Source organism: Xiphophorus maculatus, chromosome 9 (genome assembly GCF_002775205.1).
Source record: "Xiphophorus maculatus strain JP 163 A chromosome 9, X_maculatus-5.0-male, whole genome shotgun sequence".
In the NCBI taxonomy this organism is placed as follows: domain Eukaryota; kingdom Metazoa; phylum Chordata; class Actinopteri; order Cyprinodontiformes; family Poeciliidae; genus Xiphophorus; species Xiphophorus maculatus.
The window spans coordinates 1199101-1224047 of record NC_036451.1 but is presented as its reverse complement, the minus strand read 5'-3'; the positions used below and the strand labels follow the sequence as shown (position 1 = coordinate 1224047).

Genomic DNA, 24947 nt, shown 5'->3' with positions numbered 1-24947 from the left:
CACTTTTTCATTTTCTCCATATTTTTTATTTAGTCATTTTAAAATTTTCTGTAATTGTTTTTCATACATTTGATTTATTTTCTCCTGTAACATTTCGTCTTTGCATTTTTCTTTCTTTCCATTTATTCACAATTTATATTATTTTATTTGCTATTCATTGCCTAGTTAAATTACTAATGTTGAAAATTACAAATATTAATTTACGTCACACTGCCCAATCAAATAAATGGGAAAGTTCTTTTTTATGCAATACTTAATTACTTTATCAAGCCATTTATTTTTATATTTATTATTAATTTTGGCAGGATCAGTCCCCCATAGGAGAACTAAAGCTACAGGCAATACACTGAGAAACAGAATGTTTATTTTCTGCAGAAAAGTTTGGATCACAAGACCAGAATAACGTCCAACTCACCAACAAAATCAGCAGACATAAACCAAGAGGTGAAATTTCACAAAAGATGAACAGAAAACCAAATTATTGTTAAATACTTCAGTCTTATATGTCTTGTCTAATTCCATTATAAATTAAGTTGATATAATGCAAACTGTCTGAGGGTGGATGACATGCTGGCACGTCAAAATCAATTTTATTTACTTTTCTCAAAACTTTGCTTTAAAAAAATGTTAAAATGCAGACTACACTGGACATGACCGGTCCAATAATACATGACGGGTCTTTATCTGCATTTATATTGCCCATATAAAACACAACTTTTACAGAGCCAAGACGCGAGTAAAACCATTTCCTTTTGCAAAATTCCCCAAAAAGTATTATAAATTTTTCATCTCTTGGTTAAAATATGAGCCCTGATTTTGCAAATAACGTCTGAAATCCACTTGATGATCAACAGAATCAAAAAATGAATAAAAAATGAATTTCTCAGTTTTTCTTCTTTAAACTTAATGCACAACTATATTTTTAGTGGATAAAAATGAAGTAGCGACGCAGAGAAAATGGCTGTCAGCTGTGTTTTTATAAAATATGGAGCCAAAAAAGGTTAAATTATTTCTTTTTTAAAAGTCAAAACTGAACAAAAATCACATGTATCTATGAAGATTTTATTTAATTCACTAAAAATAAAATCACTAAAATGCATTGTGATATTAAAGTTGTACATATTTAAAACATATTAGACTGTAAATATTTTAAGACTGTAAAAAAAATTATTTTAATGTTTATATTATGAATGTTGTAAAATGTAATAAATACGGTTTATGATCTAACTCATCTGGTTTCCATGAAGTGTTGCATGACAAAATGTTTGCTCTTACACAAAATACTCTCGTGGTTTTATGTTTGTTTTATTAGAGCGACATTTTCAACAAGGAAAAGGAGAATTATGTTCAAAGTATTCAACAACATTTAAGGAAAATAAAAAATGTGCACAATATGGAGCATGAAGTACTGCCATGGTTACAACATCGGAGAACAGATTTACATTTTTCTGCCTGCTTCTGGGTTTAATTACTGGAAAAAAGGCTTAAATGTTCTGAACGGCATGTTGGAGCCAATGTAGATACAAAAATTTCACCCCAAAAATGTCTGAATTGTTATTTAAAAAAAAAAAAGGTTTGAAAGGTTGAACAGAAAAACGGAGGAATTTTTAGATTAGTGTCAGATTTTTTCTAGAAAAAATGTGGAGATTTTTTTATTTGAAGTCACAAATTTGCTCAAATGAACCAAATATTTTCTTTACAAAAAAAAAGTAAAATGCAGATTCAAAAGTTAGAAATCTTTGACTTTTGAAACTCAGAAATTTCCACATTATTTTCTCAAAATTGTCAACTTTTCACACTCAGAAATTCGGCTTCTTCCTAGAAAATTTCTGAGATAAATCTCAAACTTAGATTTTTTTTTCTCTCATATTTTCAATTTCTGATATTTCCATTTTTTTCTCGCAAATTTTTTACTTTTGAAACTCTAATTTTCCCCCAAAATTTCTGAGATTAATCTAAAAAATTCTTAATTTTTTGGTGTTAATTTTCTCCCGTTTTTCTTTTTTTCTATCTAAAATGGCTCTTCTGTGAGAAGACTCTCAAAGTTTTCACAGGATTTTGGAGAAAAAACCAGAACCAGACAGAGAATTTGTCGGGTTTATTGAAGGATCACGATCACAGTGGCTTCCAGTACAAGAACTTACTGCAGGTTTAAATGTTTGAAACAAAAGTTTCTCCAAAAACATTGAAAGAAAAAACATTTTCTTCTTTCAGGTTTTTATGCAGAACATTCCCTGCTTCTATTTTTTTCTTTGACAACAAAAACTTGGAAATCTTTGGACTTTGTTTTGCAAACAGTTGGAAGACATTTAGGTTAGGAATGATTTATAAGATATTAAAACACAGAAAAGCTTTAAAAAATAGGGTAGAAGGTTTCACTGCATTTTAATACACAAAATTATGCAAATGCTTTTTCAATGTTTAAAGAAATGAGTTTACAATTAACGATTCAACCCCAACTCAGATTTAGAGTTTTGGACGTTTAATCTGGTAAACGTGTTTCTTCTAGCAGGCAGTAGTAAAGTTTTAGTGTCCTAACTAAAGAATCTGTGGAGGGAGCAAAGATTAGGGTGATGGTACGGAGGACATCCGACTTTAAAGACGAGGCGATAATCAAAGTGGAAACTAGAAATGCACCGATTGCAGTTTTCTGGCCAGATGATTCAGATTTTGGCCAGTACCAATTTGCCTGAAAAGTTGGCAAGTATCCCAACAAAGTTTCAAAGTCGGCAACAGCGCCATCTTTGCTTGGGGCGATCGCTGATCTCCCAAAATTAATGAAATCATTACCGAAAAACCCCTGCAACGTTACATTTTTTTCCACTAGTTTTTGACAAGGGTGTAAATATTTAGCATAATGTACTTTTTTAATGCATAAAACATAAACTGAAAAGTTTTTTGTCTATATGATTTAAGACAAATGTCTTGATGAATCGAGATCCAAACCTGACATGAAAAACTTTGGGCTTAAAGCTGAAATGTCTTAAATTTTATTTTAAAAATATTCTATTGCATATTTATTAAAACTCTCACCATGTTGTGACAGTTTTATGAGACAGAAAAACTGGGGAAAAAAATTAGTTCCTGTTTTCTCCCAGTGCTAACTAGAAACAACCAATCAGAACCAGGAGGCGGGGCTTAGCGCTGTCAATCACAGCCCTTACACTGTGCTACCGTGCAGCTTCTTTCTGATAGGTTTCCTCCATGTTGTTTTTCTCCCATTAGCACATTGATCAGCAAGTTGATTGACAGCGCTAAGCCCCGCCTCCTGGCTCTGATTGGCTACTTTTGGTGCATTTCTTCAGACGGCAGTAGCAGCTCAAGGAGGTCGATGTTTTTACAGATTATCTGTCTCAAACTGTCAGAACATGAGTTTTAACAAATATGTAAAAAAAAAAAAAAATTATGAAAGTTACGTACTTTAAGTGTACAAAGTAAATAAGGAAGCACAAAGTCATTGCTTAAGTTGCAACAAGATGCATTAAATTAATCCGTCCGGCTGCAGAAACTGACATTTTTAATTTGCTTCATTCTGCAAGAAGTCAGAAGAATATTGTAAAATCATTTCCAGGCTGATTTACTTAAATTTTCTGCATGTTTAAGAAAAAGTTTCAAGGTTAAAGTTTACATAAAGGCAACAGAGAAGCTAATTTAAGCCCTGATTAGGTATATGGAGGCTGTGAAGTGACAAAAATAAGGAAGTTGGAGTTAGAACATCTACAGCGTCATAATGCACATTTCACAGCTTCGTCATAGAAACAGAAACAGAATCACGGCCGGCTGCTGGTTAGAGACTATTCCTCAAAAGTCTGAAGCGTTCATTAGTGTCTCAGACATACCGTCATGAATCAAAGATCTAAACAAATCATGCAAAAATAAAGTGTTTTGAATAAAAAGAGTACAAAACAAATATTTTTTTTGTTTGCCTAGTGGTCATTCAGAAAAACAAAAATCACATCATTCATTCATTCATCAGGTTCAAACACTGTTTCAGGGCAAAGTGCATCTCTTCAAACCGTGTCGCCTCTGAGGAACAAAACAATCACCATGGAAACACATTCAGCATGACACAGATGTTTATATGTACAAATAATTCAACAGATTAAAGGAACAAAAAAGAGCATGACGCATGTAACACGGACGGATTTTTGGCCTACTTGGCTTTCCGTACGTGATGCGTGTGTCGAAACATTCACAAACAAACTGATGTTGAGAGTCCAGGAGGGCGAAGGGTGAAGCCAGGTGGCTGATGGGAAATGTAGTGTGTAAAAAAACATCAACGATGAAAACAACATGAAGGTTTTCTAAGGCTGACGTCCAGCTGGAGCTGCTCTGGCGAAGGAAAGGCCGCCCCCTGCTGGTCGACTGGAGCAACGACATCCGAGGAGGGAAAGGCAAAGACAGAGAGGAAGAGGAGGAGGAAGGGTTGTATTTTCACCTGATTCCTGCTGTCTGTCTAATGATCTCTGAGAACATTTAAAAAATCATGCTTCATTAGGACACGACAACGTGGCGATCAACGGAAACATCAGAAACGGCGTCAAAAACATGCGACTTGGTGAGGATGAAGGCAGGCATGAGGAGCAGAGTGGCTCAGGCAGGCAGGCAGACATCACCAACAGAGCACAGATCATGACAGGAGACAGATGGAGCACAGCTGCACTGATGGTGTTAGCAAGCAGACCGAGACGGCTTAAACAAAGTCCGGGCACTGCTGGGATTCAACATGGCTCTCTGCTAAACAATCGGAGGTACGGAAGAAGATTAGGGCCACTAAAAAATAATAATTCTGAATTTAATGTCAGAATTCTGACATTAAATTTAAAATTCTGAGATTAATTTAAAATTTATCAGAAAGAAGTTAGAATTATGAGAATAAAATCGTAATTCTGAGCATAAATTCAGAATTCTGATTTTTTTTTTTTAAATTATGAATTCTAAAACAATTCTGTGTTAAATGGTATTAGTTAAATTCAGAATTCTAAGATTAAATTAAAAATTCTGGATAAAAGTCAAAATTCAGAAACTAAATTCAGAATCCTGAGGTTAAATTCAGAATTCTTTTTTTCAGTGATCCTAATCTTCTCCTGTACAGAGGAGACTTTTGTTAAAGTTATTTTTTTCCCTGTTAGAGGAAAGGTCGATCAGAAATGTGCAAACGTTGCTCTATGTTTTAAAGATGGTGCAGCTTGTTTTTTTTTATGTTTTTGCACTTTCTGCTCAATTCCAGTGGTAAAATTATAAAATAAAAGCTATTTTAATGATAGTTAGGAGACTCGGTCCGTTTGAACACCCGTCTCATAATTTCATGCTGATGCGTTAAAAGACAAACTGTGAGAGCGAATCAGGATGCAACTGAATGAAAACAAACATGGCGTCATTAATGAAATCTCCGACTTTCTGCTGATTATGGAAAGCACAGAAACATGCAGGGCCTCCTTCTCCCCGCCCCCCCAGCCTCCACCACCAATCATTATCAGCGTGAGCCCTCCACCAGCCAATCAAATCGCCCGGCCACTCTGCAGCCCTCAGGAACCTGCAGCCACGAAGAGGAGAGAAACTGTTATAAAAACAGAAACGCACTTAAAAACTTCAACACAGAGAGAATCTTGTGTTTAACATGAAAAATTAAAACTTTCAGAGAAACGTAAGTTTTCTGCGACACTAGCTGCGTTTCCATTGACCAGATAAATGCACAATTTGACATTTTGAAAATAAATTTGCTTAATGGAAAGACGCCAAATTCTAAAAAAACAGAAATCATTATTTGAACAAAAGGTTTTGCACTAAAATTAGCTGGTTTTACGGAAATTAATGTATTTCATAAAACTGTAGAGGAAAAACTTTTTTCACATATGAATCACATGATCAACAAAAGGATGTTACTACTGCCAGAAACCACAAAAACGACGACAACAGGAAGTGGCAGGAGGATGATTTTTAATGAATTATTGAGTGAACAAACGTGTTCATGTGGGATTTAATTGCGTTTCTTAGTTAATTTAAGCACTTCAATCGCGAAATTGTTTTTTGTTTTTTTTTTCAATATTTGCTGAATCTCGACAAAGTTTTGCACACATTTGTAATGGAAACGCAGCTACAGTTAGGTTGTCACACACTAAAGCAACACATCTTCTTTCAAATATTTTAATTTGTTTATGTCAAACAGACAATAAAAGCTTGGATTTGGAACGAACCAAAAAGAAACACAGCAGAATTAACTGAATTACTGAAATAATCCTGCAAACTTCATACAAACATCCTTCTTACTGAACATGAAACCAGATCCTAAAAGATGGCCATGGCTGCTTTCCTTCCTGCCACCGAATCCCCACCAAACCACCAGGTTAAATCCTCTTGTTTGTTCATTTTTTATGCACAAATTGAACTGTGCAGAAAACAAGGAAATATTCATTTCTGCTTCAACTTCTATCAAGAAACTTTAAGAATCTATAAAAAAAAACCTACATTAATAGTTTTAAAATAAAAATGGCATACATTTATTAAATTTGAGGGAAATTGTAATTTTTTAACACATAAGTTGCATATCTTACCCATTATGGTCCCCATTAAAAGTTCTGTCTCAGGTTTGTAAATAAAAACTTAACTAAAATTTTCTCACAAATTTTCTAGTTTTTGGAATTTGAAAAAAAAAATTCCACCCCCAGAAAATGATTTCAGAATCTGATATTTTTCAGTTGGTGGTCAGAAAATTCAACACTTTTCCTGTCAGCGAACACACCATCTATAAACAAATGGTGCTGATGACACCACTCTTCAGTGTGGAAGTTGCTACTGAAGGTAGAAAACTGAAAGTTGGCTTTAGAAACAGAGACCAAAGTGTAATTTTGTTGAAAATTAAATCAGAGGAAACAGTAAGGTACCATTTATAAGAAAATAAATGTTTGCCATTGTTTGCTAGAAAGTGAGAGAGAGCAGGACTTTGAGCAGACAACAGGAAGGCTGAACAACGTGAACTGTTTTCACTTTTTAAAAACATTTCTGCAGTGAAATATTCTGGAATCTCAAAGTTTGAGTAAAGATCTATATTTTCTAGAATATTGTTATGTTATGTCAGTCTGAGTAATTCTGCTTATTGCTAATAAGAAATCAACTAATTTGTATTGGATTCAAATTAACAGAACTTTGCAGTGAATAATTTGTGACATAACCTTCTAATATTAATAATTACTAACTTTTTACAGCAGGAAAGAGAAAAACTATTTTAATATCTTCTTATCTTATAATTGTTAATAAGAAACACGACTCAGTTAAATTAGCTTAAACCTTTACAAAAAAACATGTTTTAGAAATTGGCAACAAAATTCTGATTAGTGAATTTCTACAAATATACAACGGAGTATTTGTCAGAATAAAAGATGTTTTTTGTTTTGGGGAATAAAGACACAAAATTTACTGAAAAATGTCATAAAATTAAAAAACAAAAAGTTGTTTAATGAGATTTAAAAAGTATATAAGCTGCTCAATTGTTTCAAAATTCTGAAATTGAGAATAATATGATGCTGAAATGTTTCCTCATTTCTAAACCAGACAAAGTTTAACTTCACAAAATGCTCAACATCCTCATCTTAATTTTTTATAATTTTTCACAGAAGAAAATAATTTGGTTTTTTTCTCCTTGTATTATTACGACTTTATTCTCATAATATTATGAATTTATTCTTTTTTTCTGAACCTGGTCCTAAAACTCCTTTAGTTCAATTATTAATAAACAAAAGATAAAGTATCTAAACATGTTAAATGTTGTTAACTATAATTGTTGTTGAACTTAGCTGCACAAAACTCTGAAAATCTAATAAAATAAAATAAATTTTCCTGAAACTTTGCAGGTGTAAGCAGCTCAGTTTGTGGTGGGAATTGTTTGCAGGAAGAAAAGCATAAAATGTCATCTTAATATTTTTTTCTTCTTAAAAAACTGCATGAAATGAACTCTTGTGCATAAAAATGGCATTAATGAAGACAAACCTGCAGGATGGCACAGACAACAAAAAAGTGCAAAAATGCACAAAAAAACACAAAAAGAGCTTAAAATCAGGAAGTTTGATTGTTTCATCAAAAAAAAAAAAAGTTTCTAATATATTACATAAAGTTATCTAAGATAATCTGATTGATACTGAGCTCAGCAGGTTTGTCCTGGTTGTCCCCTCCCAGCACCGGTCCTGGGGACGGACGGCGTTTGGATGCTGCGGCGTCACGCTGACGCTAAAAGGCAAACATGGAGGCAACGACAGACAGGAAGTGGCGGCGCCTCAGATGTACGTCACGGCACCTTTGCTGTTTTTCTCGATGGTGATTTCTACGTAGGAAGTGGGAACGTAGCCTTCCTCGCCGCTCTGCTTCCTCGCCCGCGTCCAGCCGTCGCCTTTGTCCTCTTCGATGATGTACAGCACCTGCAACAAGTCCAACAACATACCCAACATGGCCGCTATGAGCAGAAAAGTGGCAGAAATAAACATGAAATCTTTCAACATTTCATTGCAGTAAAACGTAAACAAGGCGCCCAGTTTGAACCCAACTGGTTTTCAAACCTGCAACTGGAATAAAGAAATTATCCCAGAGTTTGGTAGTAACTAGTTACTTTTACTTGAGTAACTGTTTTTGACTAAATGTACATTTAGCAGTATTTTTACTACGCTGTACTTTCTACTTTTACTTGAGTAATTTTATCAAAAGTATTTCTGCTCTTACTTGAACAAAATTTCTGGATTTTCAACCCACTGAATGAAAAACAAACACGTTTTAACCAAAACTTCACCAAACTCAGACACACAACTGAGTTTCTGTTGAAGTTTCATAAGTTTTTTATTGAAAGAAACTGATTTAGAAACATTTTATTTTGCCTGATTGTTACTTTTATAAATTATTGTCATTTAATTTCCACTTAACTTTATATTTTGTAATTTTTAAATATAAAAAATTATTAGATTCATAATCTGATAAGTTACTCCGTACTTGAGTAACTGTACTTTCCTTTTTTACTCTTACTTGACGGATACTTTTTACTTTTACTAAAGTAAAAATATGTTAAAGTAGTGCTACTCTTCAGTTTAATTTTTGGGAACTTTATGAACCTGCGGATGTCATTCCCACATTTATCCGTTAAACAGGCAGATTAAGCCACATGCAAAAGCAGTTTCATTCAAACTTAAATAAATGCTGTTGTCAATGAATTGTTGCTATCAAATTAATTATAACAAATAGCAAATTGAAATATTTCAGGGACTTTTTTTCTCCATTTTTATTTCAGACTTTTTTATTTTATGTTCCTACGTTCAAATGAGCAAGAGGGGTTTTCTGTGTAAGTAACTAAAATAAATACATACTGTCATTATTAAATGCTTAATAAATAAATACACAAGGGGATGTGGCTTTCTCTGTAAATAATTTAAAAAAATCTTGAAATAAATTTTGTGTTTTTGCAGGGATAAAAGTCACTTTAATTCTCTGAAGGCAGGCTAAAACGCGGCATGCGTGTTGTTTTACAGAAGACCACATGATGGCGCCGTTGCTTCAAAAAGCAAAGACCTGATGAACATTACCTCATCCTCTGCCATGGTCAGTGTCCCCTCATTCTGACCTACAAAACAAAGAAACACATCATCAGAAATAATACAGCTTATATTTCTAAACATTCAAATATTCATCTTTAAAAACTCCGAAGTCTGAAAAGAAAATTATTTTTGACTGATTCTGTCCAAAACCAGGGGCGTCTAAATGCAAACTTTGTAATCAGGGTAAATTTGACCAATTTGTCTTTTTATAACCAAACTTTTATAAAATGCAACGTTGAAAAACCAACTTTGTGGTGCCTAAATCTGCTTTTATTTAATTTCTCAAACTTGGTGAGTAAGTGTTTCGAAAGAAAATTACTCAAATAAATTTGTTTATTGACGCTCAAAAAAAATTTGAAAACCAGGTGAAATTTCTTTCTGCACAGAAAATGTGTAAATCTATTTGAAAGTTTTGGATTTACAATGAACAACACTTTTCTACAAAAAACTTTTAAAAAAGAAAACAAAATCTTTAATTGCTTGTTTTTATTTCAATCTTTCTATTATTATTTTTATTTACATTTTTTGGCAATTACTTTTAAGTTGATTTGCGACTGACTTGATTTTAACGTAACAAAAATAGTAATTATTTTGTAAGCTTCAAATATTATAATCCTATTACTTGTCTTTTAAGCCTTATTTACCACTAGGCCCAGTGGTAAGGCAAGCTATATTTGGTAAATGAAAATAAAACATTCTTCTTACTCTTTACTCCCTCTTCCTCCAGTTTTATCTTTCACTCATTAATAAAGTTAAATTAAGTAAAACAGAGAAATTAAACATGATACAATTCACCATTTTAAAGTGGAACTTAGCTTAGCTTAGCCATAGCTTATTCTGGGCAAATTGAGCAAACAGAAAATGTCCAAAGTAATAAAATACACATATTATCCTTCTTAACCATAAACAGACTGTAACTTACCAGCCTTATAGACGAACACTCTCATAAAAACCACAAAACTACCTACAAACCACAACTTCCGCCGATCCGCTTCCTCATCTGAATAAAATATTACTCAGAAAACGGGAGCGCCCCCTGGTGGCGAAGCTAAGCACTGCATCAGTTACCGTGGAAGGAGTAGAGCGCCTTGCAGTGTCCGATGACGGGCAGCGGGTCGTCGTCGTCGAACTCGTCGTCGAACTCGTGCGGGTCGTGGTTGGGTTGGGCCGGCTGCGCGGGGCGGTGCTGCGGCGTGTGATGCGGCGTCTGATGCTCCTGGCTGGTGTCGTCATTGTAGCTGCCCTCAGGGCTGATGGGAAAAAATAAAATAAAATTAAAGCAGCAGGAGAGCTGATCTAGATCATGAATGTTCTTAAAGGGCCAGTAGCTCCAGAACGTAGTGAACAGTATTAATAAGTAGCTGTATGTGCATTTATAAATACTGAACATCTTTTATTTAATGATTTTTTTGTGATTTACTTTTGCAATTAAACTCAGATTTTGTGGAGATAAATTAGAAACATTTAAGTTTATATCATTTTTTAAACATGTGGTCTGTTCTAAGTTAATATTATGATTTTTGGTATGTATGATAATTTATTTTATGTTGTTTTATTGCCTTTACGTTGTTAATCTTAACACTTGTCCCAATTCAAATACACAATAAAAAAATATTTAGAAACATCTACTTTTAATTTAAATGGATTTATTCAAATATTTCTACTAAATATCTAAACCTGCCACTTAAGGAGTTTCAATGTAGAACATCAAAGTTTTTTGTGATCTTAAAATGCAAAATGTTTATAATTTTGTAGTTTTGATTAATTACTGGTCTAATTTATTTTTCAGCAAATTGCCAGTTTTTTGAGTTTGTAAATTCCAGTTAATGATTAATCAATTACTAAATTAGTTGACGATTATTTAACTAATTGATTAATCAGCTCTCGATAATAGAAGCAGGTGTGGAGCCGGCTGGCTGGTCACCTCTCCCTGCCGTGCGGCGTGTGATGGTGGTTGTCTGCGCTGTGTCGTCGGTCTCCTCTGGAGCTCTGCTTTCCCTCCACCTCCGAAAGCCACGTCTGCAAAGAGAACCACGAAAAGACCAAGAATGATTTAGGATGATCTGTTTGTACGCCGATGACAGCGTCATATTCCACCATCACAAACAAGCAACTGGTCACAATAAGCAATGAATCAGTTAATAACACAATAAATTAATACGAGCTCAGTAATGTCCAGAAAAAAACATCAAACCTCATTTTTGTGGATTTCTGATCGCAGCTTCTGGATGTTGCAGTTGGTCTCAGAGATTTTGGGCTGCAGGCTGTTGGGGTCGCCCATCTGTGGGTTTTTCTCATACACGTCCTTCATCTTGTTCAAGGCGTCCCTGACAGAAACGAACACTTTCAGCAGCCGGACCCGCAGCTCTTCCTGATGCCTCGGCCTCAGCCGGCGACCTCTCACCTCTGATCCGTTTCCTTTTGCAGCTCCCGGTTCAGTTCGTCGATCTTCTGCTGCAGCCGCTTCCTCCTCTGCTCAGGAGGCAAGTGGCTGAAATCCTCCAGAGATGGAATCTGCCGATCAGAAAACACAATTAGGACAAAATCACAGAAAACGCTACAGGCAGTGGTGTTAGTGTACACACACAGGAACACACCGATCCACTTTTTCACTTCTGATACCAATATCTGAGGTTTAGTATGAGCCAAACAGATACAGAAACAACTGAATTGACTTCAAATGTCAATTTTTTTAAAAACATAAACATAAATGTGTTGTATTTGGTAAATCTGTGCCAGAACAGCACACTAAAATACTAAAATACACCAATAGTTTCAGAAGTTTGGTTGAAACACATAAAAATGTCTTTAATTTGTGCAGTCAGGACAGTTAGGAGCAGAACAGCCAATGTAAAGAAGGGGTGTCCAAACTTTCTGCAACATGGGCCAAAATCGACTGCTGTTTAACTTTTCATGTACGGAGTGCTGATACTGTCGAGAAGCTCAAATGTTTCTGATCCATTTTTATTCTTTGGCGTTTGATTCAAACAGTTATGAAGTACATTTGAACTCTGTTTTAAATACAAATATGATTTCATTTAAATACATTTATGTTTTGTTCTTATTGTTATCTTGATTTATGTAGTTGAATTGTACAGCACTTTGAGGTCAAGAGAAAAATTATAAATAATGCAAATGGAAATTATTGCACTTGTTGTAATTTATTATGTGATTATTATGTGCAGGATGCACTTTGGACACCCTTGCTGTAAAGTTTCATAATACAGAACTCTTTTATAGGTGAATAAAGTATTATTTCTGCAAATTATTGTTTTAGTTTAACACATAAAACACTTTGTGCGTCTGTTTTACAGGGGAACTATTCTAGCTGAAAAGATGCAGCAGCTACTGAATCTCTAGCTCTACTGGCATTGTGTCGACACTAATGGAGTTCCTACTGCTGGGTCTCTATTGGCATTGTGTCGACACTAATGGAGTTCCTACTGCTGGGTCTCTACTGGCGTTGTGTCGACACTAATGGAGTTCCTACTACTTTACACACCAACACACTGACTTACCATCTTGACCGACCACTGAGCATTAACCGTTAAAGTCAGAAAAGAAACATTCTGATTAGTTTTCAGTAAAAATCACGAATAAAAAAATGTAACCAGTTTGTGTTCAGATTACAGCCAGGATGCTAAATATTCAGAAACTTAAAAAACAACAATATTTGCATTTAAAAACATTAAAAAAACAACCAAATGAATTAATAATTTAAAAAGCATTTATTATTAGAGATGTAATAATAATAATTGGGCTTAAACAATTAATAATGATTAATTGATTAATTTAAATAATTATCAACAAATGTAGTGATCGGTTAATCATTTACTAGAGAATACAGACTCAAACATGCCGTTTTCTACCCAGAACTTCTCAAGTGGCAGTTTTAGCTTCACCTGATTCAAATTATGTAAAAAAAATATATATATATACAATTAATAAAAACATCCATTATAAGCACTTTTTGATAATTATTAATCGATTAATCCAAAAAATAATGAATAAACCTGCTGTAATAAGCCGAGCAGAGACGGCTGAGCTTTTCTAGCTGCAGATTCATCCTTTCCTTTAGCGTTCACTACACGAATGTTGTTTGGGTATAGAAATGTTTATTTTCTTATTTTAATAAAGGGATTGAATTATTTGTTTATTTGCATATTTTAATGTACTTCTAAGATTGTGTACAAAAGGTTAACGAGGTTAATTAAAAACAATAAATATCTTTGTTGTTGACATCATGTTTAATGTTTGTTCAATAATTCAGCAGCAAAAAAAGATTTTGAACTGAAACCGTTTCTTATTTTCTTACTCTTAAAATGTGATTAATAATTACAGGTCCTGCAATTAATTTGATTATAAATCATAATCAAGTTCCACTTGTAGCAAACACATTATTATAATTATTTGTTGATCTGTAATAACATTTTATTTCAGAAGCAGAATGCATCATTATTTTTGCTTTCACTTTAAATAAAACCAGATAAACCATACTAACTATTTTATTTTCTATATTTTTCTGTAAATCCAGCAGGGGGTTTATACTCAAGGTTATATTACCTGAAGTATTGATATACTTTCTAAAATACTTACCTGCTAATTAGCTCAGATAAATATAATAAAAGCTTTTCAGATTGGAATAAAATTATTTTTTGCAGCCATGAAAATCAGCCAGTCCCAGATTTCTCTTGGCGCCGAGTCCGAGTGTCATTCACCAGTTTATGCTGAACCATCTGAGGCTCAAAGCTGTTTTCTCAGCTCTCAGACATGTTAGCGCACACAAACAGAACCGCAGGCTGAAGCCAAACCAACATCTTTAAAATAATGTTGGTCCGTTTGTTTATTTATCGCCTCTCCACATGCACCAGCAAACCAAAAACACAGCAAACATCAACCCAAAAACCAGCAACACACCGTCAACCACCAGGGATCCGCGGCTCTGATTGGAGCAAACCTCCGTCTTTCAGACAAGAATCACACAAAAACAGCAAAATGAATCAAAAAGAGGGTAAAGAGGAAAAAACAAGGTGTCTGCAAGCTGTTGGGTAATATTAACGTTTTTGTAATTTGGACCAAAATCGTTGAGGCAAAAGTTATCAAAGGTCAAAAAAAAATAAAAAATAAAATCAGGCAAATAAAGAAGCCAGATTTTTTTAAATTGATATTTATTGTAGTTTCAAAATTGTATTGCCATTGTAGATAAATAATAACAATAATCAAGTAAATTTCCACCAAAGAACTCAGAAACTGGGATTCATATCAGAAATTCTCTAGAAAAAATTTCAAAAATGTTCAATTTTTGGAATTTTCTGAGTTTCAAAAGTTAAAAATTCTCAAAAATTTCCAATTTTATTTCAGAAAAATTCTGAGATTACTCACAAAATTTTTTATTTTGGAAATTTGCTACTCTATTTTTTTTTCTTTATATCTACAATGGCCAAAATACTCCTTTGTAAATGTTGCACTTTTACTGTATTAAGATAAAAGCTTCTAGTTTTCAGTTTCTTTTCGGCTCCGTTGAACAAATTTATTTTCAGTAATAGGAACAGGATTTGTTTCATTTTCTTTCTAAATGTTTATCGTAGTTAGTAAAGTTTAATAAATTAAATAAAAGTTGATTTGAGTGCATCGTTTCAGTATATAATCATGATTTTACATTTTGTTAAAGCTCAGTTATAAAAAGACAAACACTTTCTGTTGTACTTTACATTTTCCACTGTCAGAAAATTACAAATTAAAAGTCTCCAAATTTGAATCATTTTTTAATTACATTTGAGGGCCGCACAAAATCAGTCCTAGGGCCACAACTGGCCCCCTGACCTCATTTTGGACACCTCCGTATTATACCATCATAATTCAGTTTAGGATGTCAAAACATTTGAGACGTTTTATAGAAAATCAGAACATTTTCTTGCAGACATCCTGAAAAGAAACGATAGAAAAAAATGAAAACAGAAATAAAAACAAACCGGTTTCAAACTCATGGACACGTCTTGTCTCACCCCTCTCCTCAAACCTCTTATGTTCTGAGGCATTCTGGGTACTGTAGTCTTAATCTCAGACAGATAGTGGCTTACAAGGTCGGAGCCAAAGCGCGACGTGGGGAAGAATTGGGAGACGGACCACTGATGATGATGATGATGATGATGATGGGAGGAAGAAGGTGGCGGAGGAGGGAGAAAAGATGGGGACTGGACAGGAAGTCAGAATAAAACAGCTGTTAGCTTTAGCGTCCATTGTTTAGATATACGGGAGTGAGTCGGCCATTTTCACAAAAACACTTCAGAAAGTTTCACTAGACTCTATTTTTGGTAAATCTGCTCCCCTACATCTGAATTACAACATACATTTGATCAATGTTTTGGTGATCAAATGTTAAAATGTCTGAAATGCCTCAACTTGAACTGTGTTTCTTCAGTAGCTGCGTTATAATTAACCATAAAATTGCGTAAATTTGAATTCTGAAAATAAATTTGATTAATAAAAACACGCCAATTTTGAAGAAATCTATCCTTTTTCAATGAAAAGTTTTTGCGGCAGAGTATTTTACAAATCTGCGATGAAAACATTCACAAGTCGTGATGAACAACAGGATGTTACTACTGGCGAAAACGCCAAAGAAGATGACAGGACATGATAGGAGGATGATGCAACTGCATGTCAAACTTACTCGCATGTGATTTTAATTGCATTTCTTATTTAATGGAAACACCACAATTACAAAATTGTTTTTTTTTATTAGTAGAATATCTACAAAGTTTTGTCCATATTTGTAATGGAAACCCGGCTACTGATGTTAAAGGTGTGACATTTTGATTTAGGAAAATAAATAATTCTCACTCGGGGTGAAAAGATCAGAATTTTGCCATTCAGTCCACCATGGATGTGGGTTGCATATGGCCAAAAAAATTTAATTCAAATTTGGGTCAAATTTTCTAGTAAGGAGAGATTATAAACCAGTAGACGAAAAAGGCTCCCAAAGAACAACATTGCAGTCCCTCCAGTTTTTCTGTACTTCTGAGATCACAGAAATTCACGCAAAGGCAACAGATCCCTGCATTTTTCACACCAAAATAATTGTAAATTTATAGCACATTTTTTCCAAAAATGGTCAAAAACATTGGGTTTAAGTGATGCCAACTCCCACCTACAGGTGGCAGTGTTTCCTCTTCTGCCTTTGTCTTAGCTGATGTCAAGTGATCAATGCAGCGATTAACCAAGAAGTTCTTTAAAGACAAATAGAAAAGTTTGTGTCTCCAATATGCCTGCTTGTTATTTTCTTTTTTCCTCTTTTCTTCTATACGTTTATTTTGGAAATAGTTCAACATTTAACATATTTCGAAAGCCGCTCCAATGTTTTGATTGCACAAAAAATAAAATAATTAACAAAAAAAATTAGCAAAATCCTGAAGGAATAATGAAAGCTCTTGATACCTAATTAGAAATTTAAAAAAACTCCAAGCAACTTAAAAAAAAGTTGGAAAATAACAATAATTAAAAAAAAAAAATTCCCGTTGATTTCAAAGTAATTATTTGCTGTGCAAACAGTGTTTCTGATAACGTACAAAACAACAGGGATTAAACGTATCTAATTGTATTTCAGTGTGAGATTATGCTACTGTACTAAAAACAATGTATTTATTTTAAAACTTTTAACCATTTTCTTTTTAGCAGAGTTGCTGATAAGAAACTACATATTTCAAATTAAAAATATTTTCAAGCCAGATAAAGTTTAGGTCCGGACTGGTTTCCTGTTTCCGCCTTTCTTCTTCTGTGTTTTCCGAGGCTGACTCATTCAGACGGAGCTAAAAACCAGCGTCAATCTCAATCCCAGAGAATCTTAATCTGGCTGATCCGAGTGTTGAGCAAACGGCTCCATGTACACAAACACACGCCCCATCTATCAAACAGACTGCTGATACCATGAAGCAGCTGATTGGTTAAACATGAACCAACTGCAGGAGGTTAATCAGTGACCAACGGCGGCGTGCCTTAGCAGAGGGTCAGGGTCCAAAAACGGCAGCAGGTTGGAAAGTATGACACTGGAAAAATAATTTTAAAATAACTCCAAAACTGAACAGGAAGTTGGTTAAAGTGGAAGTAAAACAACTTTAATGCAACATTTTCTCAAGGAAAACCACTGAAACAAAACTTAAATAAACAGACCACAGAAATATTGGACAGTGTGACAAACATAGAAACATAAAAGAAGGGAAACAAGTTTTGTTATTTAATAGATCAGACTTAGTTTTCTGACATATTTAACCTCTTAATGCCTGAATTTACATAGAACTGAACAAACAGAACACATGTTTTAGCTGTCAATTATATGTGAAATTACTTGGTGATTATTAATTTGAACTTTGTACCTACATTACTATGAATTTAGGTCTGATGCTAATTAGAGCTACTAGGAACTTAAGGAATGAAAGAGACTTTTTAATCACAGTATGTATATTTTAAGTCAAGGAAGACTTTGAAACATTTAAAATATATGCTATGCTCGTCTTTGCAGTTTTAAATAACGCAAAAACACAACACAATTTATTTTTAGCACGGTCCCATGAGATCCTAGCGCCTTTTCTGTTACAAATTGAATTTCAACATTTTTGAGGAATCTTTGTTTTCATCCGGCATCGTTTCAAATACAGCTAAATACTTAAAGATTTCTGTTACTGTACTGTCCTGTTCCAGAATAAAAAACATATTAGGGTTTCTACTTATGCAAATAATTAAATGTATTAATCTTTTTTGATACGCAGCCATACTGAATAAATTAGAATATAGCTTGTCAGAGTAAAAGTAACTTTTGAAAATAACCTTTAAGCAGGTGTTAAACATACTTTTTTTTAATCCAACATTTCTTCTGTTTTCAAACCAGTTTTTTATTGGTTTGATGTAAAATTCTACTTTTAAATATCGTACTTTCATTAACTGCTACGAGAAAATCATCATGATTAATAGAAGTAAAGTGTTTGTTTTGAGTCAAAGACACTTTGAAACAGATGTGAGTATGGAATAATAAAAGTATGTCAGGCATACCTTCGGTTTCTTCCCAAACAGCCAGAGTTTATTCTTGCCTCTGCTTATCGTGTGTTTTGCTTCGGAGCGCGGCACCGGAGCCAGCTCTCTCTCGCCTTTCGGTGCGTTGCTGATGGTCCCGTCCGAACCCGTCCTGCTCAGGTTCTGACTGAAGTCCTCAAACGGAAAGTCTCCTGGTGGTTCGAAGCCGGATTTAAACGACTCCACCACGATAGTCGAGTCCTGGGAGGATTGAAAATGGAAACTGAGGGAATAGTTTCAACAGGATTGGGTTTGTTTCTTGAAGGTTGATGTTTTCAGTTTCGTACCCGCTGCTCGTCGACGGCCTTGGCAGCAGAAACCATCCCATCCAGACATTTGGTGATGATGGGAATGACTCTCCGCTCGGCCTCCGCAAAGCTTCGATACGTTTCACCGAGTTTTACCGTTCGCCGTTCGTCCATGCCTTGGAGATTCTGCATACAGAGGAAAAGATGAATAAAAGACACTGAGACAAACACACAACATCTGAAAGAAAGCAGATTTCTCATCACAAGCATTCAGCATTTCATTTAAGGGGCAGTATAACATTTTCCAGGCACATAGTGCCATTTCATAGCACAATGTCAGGTGTTATAAAAATGCTGTTTATATAAAATATGACTTAAAAAATTTTTACGTTCTGATTTAACTCCTTGAAATTGTGTCTCTGTCTCTTTAAAAACTCCTGCTTTTTCTGAAGCTCCGCCTTCAGGAAGTCATCCCAACATCGCTCCTCTATTAACCCTCTAGCAACGTTTTTACCAGCGTTTCACTGAGAAGTAGCTCATATAATGAGCTCAGCAGGTGTTTACTAATTGCTGCTGGCTAGTCTGAAGGAGCTGATTGGGGGAGGAGCTGCACCTCGAAGGAGGAGCTGCGCCTCGAAGGAGGAGCAGCGCCTCAAAGGAGGGGCTAGGCTCAAAGGAGGGGCTAGGCTCAAAGGAGGGGCTGCGCCTCAAAGGAGGGGCTAGGCTCAAAGGAGGGGCTGCGCCTCAAAGGAGGGGCTAGGCTCAAAGGAGGGGCTGCGCCTCGAAGGAGGAGCTAGGCTCAACCAGTCCTTTTGCACAGCTACTTTAAATGATTAAAGTATTTATCAAACATGCAAGAAAAACTCAAAGCAAGTAAGTTTTGCTGCTTGTTGCTTTTTTGAAAAGAAGTTGGTAAAGGGGTCTGAAAACTCGCTAAGCAAACCTCGCTAAATCCCACACTTGGCCCCGCCCCTCAGACTCTTGGCCCCGCCCAATTTTGTGGATATAAAAGCAGAGTTCTGCTGTTATATCCAGTTTTGCTCCATCTTGAATGTTCATGGTGAGATTTTATGTTCATGTTGAAAAATTTGATTTGCTTCCAATGAAGCCAAACTTTGTAAATCAAGTTTAAACTTTTAATAAATCCACAAACTCATTTCAAAACATAAGTGAAGTACAGTAAGTGATATAAATAAATAAAACAAACCCAATTCTATTCACCCACATAAATCTAATACACCTTTGGAATCTAATGTATCTGTAATTTAAAAAACAAACACTCTTCATGTATGCTGAGGCTGAATATAAGCAACAAAGTGTAAGGTTTTGTTTTTTTCTCTGTGTTAAGTTAAGTTTGTGTTGTCCTGTCTACCCCTTGATTGTTCCCAGCTGTGTCTCGTTCCCTGATTATCCTCTGTGTATTTAATGCCGCCTGTGTTCCTTGTCATATCTGACTAGTCATGTCAAGCTGCCTAGTCAGACGTCTTGTCTGCTGTCAGTTATTTCCAGTTGCTACCGGTTATGAGCATTAGCCTTCCGCTCATCTGTGCTGCCTGGATTATTGTGTGTTTTAGATCATTAAATCATCACTTCTTCATCCCAACCTGGGTCCTCAGAGTCTTCCTCACCACCTCTTAACCGCAAACCATGACACAAGGAGGCTTTTAAAAGTAATAAACACTAGAAAGTTAGTAAGAACAACTGAATTGTTTTATTTACCTTAAAGATTTGTGGTATGGAGTTATTAAAGTGTTTCCACTGCTCTCCGTTGAAGTTCTGGAGCTGAGCAGCATATTCGTTTTTACTCTCGTCCGCCATGTGAGTCCGCGTGTAGAGCTGGGCTTTAGCCTGAACAGTTAGTCATATAATTGTGGAAAATCACACAAGTAATCCACTAAAGGCAACCTAAAGCCTAAACATTCAGAAAGTGACATTCTAAATAATGTAAAATAAATAATAAAGCACTGAATTAGACTGAATAGACCTGGTTTTACAGATTGGGAACATAGTAATCTGATCTAGACTTTTTTCAATTCAGAGATTAAAATCGGACCGGTCCATCTCTAGGTTTGACATCTAACAGGCAATTTAAACTGAAAAACTTTCCAATCCAGTTGAATTGAAACAATGTTGCAAGGAAAAGTGAGCTAAAATTTCCAAACTGTGATGTTAAACAATGTTTCCGAAGATGGAACGACGCATAAGACTTTAAGATAATGATTTAAGAATAAATAATTTCCTTTTTCATCTTCATTCTTCTGCCAAACCACAGAACAAAGTCTGCATGCACACTGCAAAAACACAAAATATTAACAAGTATTTTTGGTCTAGTTTCTAGTGCAAATATCCTACTAGACTTTAAAAAAACAAAACAAACTCATAAGTAACTTTTCAGCAAGATATGGAAGCTTGTTCTAGTCAATAATTCTTTAATACTGACGAAAAAGTACTAGTCCCACTGGCATTTTACTTCACTTATTTCTTAAGTGACAGGCACTGGCTGTTACCTAGCAACCCCAGCCCGTTACCTAGCAACCAAGTTCTAGCAGATTATTTCACTTATAACATGGGAAATTGTCTTGTTGTAAGTGAAATCATCTGCCAAATGAACAAATAATTTTTCTGCTATTTTAAGGAGTTCTTTACTTAAAAAGCTACTATATCTTGCTGAAAACTTATTTGTGGGTTAGTTTTATCTTATTTCAAGAGTATCAAGAAACTAAAGCAAAATTTTCACTACAAGTCAGTGAAAATTTAGGAAAGATTTGCCCGATAATCTAGATAAATGGTGCGAAGGCTCCGCAGGTGGAAGCAGCTTACCTTCTCCACCTCTGACTTGGTGGCGTTGATGTCGTTATCTAGCCGGTCGTAGGTCATCTGAGCTTTCTCTGCTTCTCTGCACTCCCTCTCAAACTTCTTTTTACTCTAAAAGGAAAAAAAAGAGCATCCAGTTTATTTCAAACACCAAAAATATTAATTGCAACAGATTTGCATCTGTCTCACTAAATGAGAGGAGAAAAATACGTGAATGAATCACACAGAGACAGTTTACTTCCTGATGCGCCATCTGCATCGCATTAGCAGTAAAGCAAACAGCAAATAGCTGAGACATTAGTCTGGTCACTAGGAAGTCACAGTTAAAGTCACACAGTCTACACACTGAAATGCTCCAAAACATCAAATAAAGTTTACACTGCAAAACACTAAATCTTACTTTTAGCCTATTTTTAAGACTAAACTAGTAGGGGCTTGTTTTAAGTGAATAGTTCCTCAATATTGCTAAAAAATACTAGTTCCGTTGGCAGATCATTTGACTTAAAGCAAGATGTTATTAGTGAAATAATCAGGCGATGGGACTGATACTTTTAATTTGAAATTAAGGACTTATCAACTTAAAACAATCTCCTGCATCATATGTGTAAGTTAGTAATTTTGTGTCTAAAGTCTACTGAAAAACTAGGCTAAAAATACTTGGTAAGATTTTGTGTTTTTTCAGTGCAGTAACACAGTTTTGCTTTAATAGCTTCAGATCTGCACTGATGTCTCTGTCTCTTTCCTAGAAACTGTCGATGCAAAGAACGGAACAAAAATGACGCTACAATTTATGAATATGATAAAAAAAATAATTAAAGCTACAGTTTGTATTGTTTAGCACGAAGCTAGCTTCTTAAAAACAGATTTAAATGGAAGAAATGTGTTTGTTTCCTGTCCAAAATGGGTAAAAAAGATCAGAGGGGACTCAGTTTATCCTTCGGCTAACTCTGTTAGCATTTCTTTCATTCCTTCCTGGTGTCAGTTAGTGTGTGAGTAGCAGTTGCTCGTCCCCGACAGAAAGTGTTTACCATAAACACGTTCTCTCTCCTCAACCCCCAAACTTACGTTGTCCATCTGTTTCCAGCAATGATCCAAAAACTGCTGAGCCTTCCTTCCTTCCTGTAGGTGCTGCTCATTTCCACACAGAAACAAGAAACACGTAAATAAGCAGACCACAAAAATATAGGACAACGTGACAAAGCCACACAAAAGGGCTTTTGACATTTGATCAGGTTTTGAATTTTCTAACATATTTAACATCTTCATGCCACAAAAATTTATGTTTTTCTGTCAATCAAATGTGAAACTACTTCGAGATTAGAAATGTGAATTTTGCATCTACATTAGTGTAAATTTAGGTATGATGCTAATTAGAGCTACTAGGAACTTAAGGAATAAAACAGACTTTTGACTTAAAATATGCCTATTTTAAGTCAAAGACTTTTGAAACAATTAAAATATTAATATAAAAAACATTAGAAAGCCAAAATATATGTTTTATTGCAAAATGTGGTAGTGTGGTAATATAATTATTATTATATCACTTGAAAATGGTCTCAAAACAACAATATTAGAATTTTTAGCGATAACTTCTGCGGCAATTTGTCATCCAGGAAAATTTGTTGTTGTGACGGACCTACTAATAAAATTGATTATATGGTTTAATAAATCAATACTGATGTTCTTTTAATTCAGTTCAGTTTCATTTAGAAATATTTAAAAGTTTTATACTTTGCTTTATCATGAAACCTCAAGTCTAATACATATAAAGCATCTAACCAATGAAAACTAGACTTTAATATGAAATAAAATTAGACAAATTATGGTTGAAAAACATCTAGAAGCCACTATTCTCCCAAAACACATCAACATTTTAAGTTTTCCAGCAGCTGATGGTAGAAACAAGACGACAGATGGATAACATGACATGCAACAGATTATTCCTCAGAAAACACAAGCGACACAGAGGAGAGGAGCGAAACATCTGCTTTCAGGACGGAGACGGACGGAGGCGTGACGGCACTCACGTGTTTCCGCTCGGCTTTCAGCTCCTGGCTGTATCTCATCAGCTCGTTGTAAACCTTGTGGGACATTTCCTCCGCCACCACCTCCCTCTGGCCGGCGTAGTCGTTCAGCTCGCCCATAATGGAGTAGAACGACAGACACGATGTGAACCTGTCGTTAAATAAAACATTAATTTACGGAGTTTAAAAATCACTCTGAATTTAGCTGTATGCTGTATACTGCAACAAAACAGATCCCAGCTGAGACAGAACCGCAAAAATACAGAATTTTGTCCAATTTCTAATGAAAATATCTTAGCATGCTTTGAGACAAAATAATTTAAAAGTAACTTCTCAGCAAGATAAATAAGCTAGTTTTAGGTAAATAATTATTTAATATATATTTTTAAAGATAGCAAATACTAGCTACTACTGTTTGTATCTTTATTCAAGAATTATTGATTTAAAATAAACTTATTTATCTTGCTGAGAAGCTACCTTAAGGTTATTTTGTCTTAATTCAAGTGTACTAAGATATTTGTTTTGGAAACTACACAAAAATAACTGAAAAGCAACTTTTCAGCAAGATAAATAAGCTTATTTTACTACAACAATTCGTGAATAAAAATTTTAAAAATGCTAGTTCCTCTGGCAGATTGTTGTTATCTTGCTGAAAAGCAACATAATTTTTGTCTTCATGGAAGTGTACTAAAATATTTGCACTAGAAACTAGACAAAAATACATAAAAGTTTTCTGAGTTTATTTCAGTAACAACTTTTTCTCTGGAAAAATTATAAAGCAACAAAACTGGTGGATTCCAGAAAGTTCATCTTAGAAAGCGCTGCAAAAACACAAACTATTACTAAATAATTTTGTCTAGTTTTAGTGTAAACAGCTTGGTACACTCAAAATAACTTAATGTCACTTCACAGCAAGATCAACACGCTTGTTTTCACAACAACAATTCTTGAATATATATTATTAAAAGTACTAATTCCACAGGCAGATTATTTCCACTTATGAGACATTTTTACTGTTTTAAGTGAGACAAGTCTGCCAGTGGAACCAGTACTGTGTATCTTTATTCAGGAATTGTTGACTGAAAACAATCCAATTTATCCTGCTGAGAAGTTACTTTTAAGTTACTTTTTATCTTAATTCTTGTATAATAAGATATTTACACTAGAAATTAAACAAAAACACTTAAAAGTAACTTCTGAGAAAGATAAATAAGCTTGTTTTC

At 34.6% G+C, this 24947-nt stretch overlaps 1 protein-coding gene across 3 annotated transcripts in view; it reads right to left on the bottom strand.

Moving 5' to 3' along the window:
• Positions 1-4892: 4892 nt before the first annotated feature.
• The window catches only part of fnbp1l (formin binding protein 1 like), a 47203-nt gene continuing 27148 nt past the window's right edge, over positions 4893-24947 (bottom strand). For 2 of the 3 annotated variants that reach the window (XM_023339309.1, XM_023339308.1), the window contains exons 4-15: positions 23728-23875; positions 22766-22828; positions 21707-21811; positions 20606-20734; positions 18926-19072; positions 18618-18839; positions 11977-12086; positions 11767-11899; positions 11497-11591; positions 10641-10822; positions 9561-9598; positions 6137-8411 (exon numbers count right to left, since the gene is read on the bottom strand). In XM_023339309.1, the coding sequence (XP_023195077.1) occupies positions 8271-8411; positions 9561-9598; positions 10641-10822; positions 11497-11591; positions 11767-11899; positions 11977-12086; positions 18618-18839; positions 18926-19072; positions 20606-20734; positions 21707-21811; positions 22766-22828; positions 23728-23875 (1513 nt within the window). In that variant the 3' untranslated portion in view covers positions 6137-8270. Of the gene's footprint in view, positions 5537-6136; positions 8412-9560; positions 9599-10640; positions 10823-11496; positions 11592-11766; positions 11900-11976; positions 12087-18617; positions 18840-18925; positions 19073-20605; positions 20735-21706; positions 21812-22765; positions 22829-23727; positions 23876-24947 lie in introns of those variants that run through there. The other variant, XM_023339310.1, reaches the window with a different exon arrangement.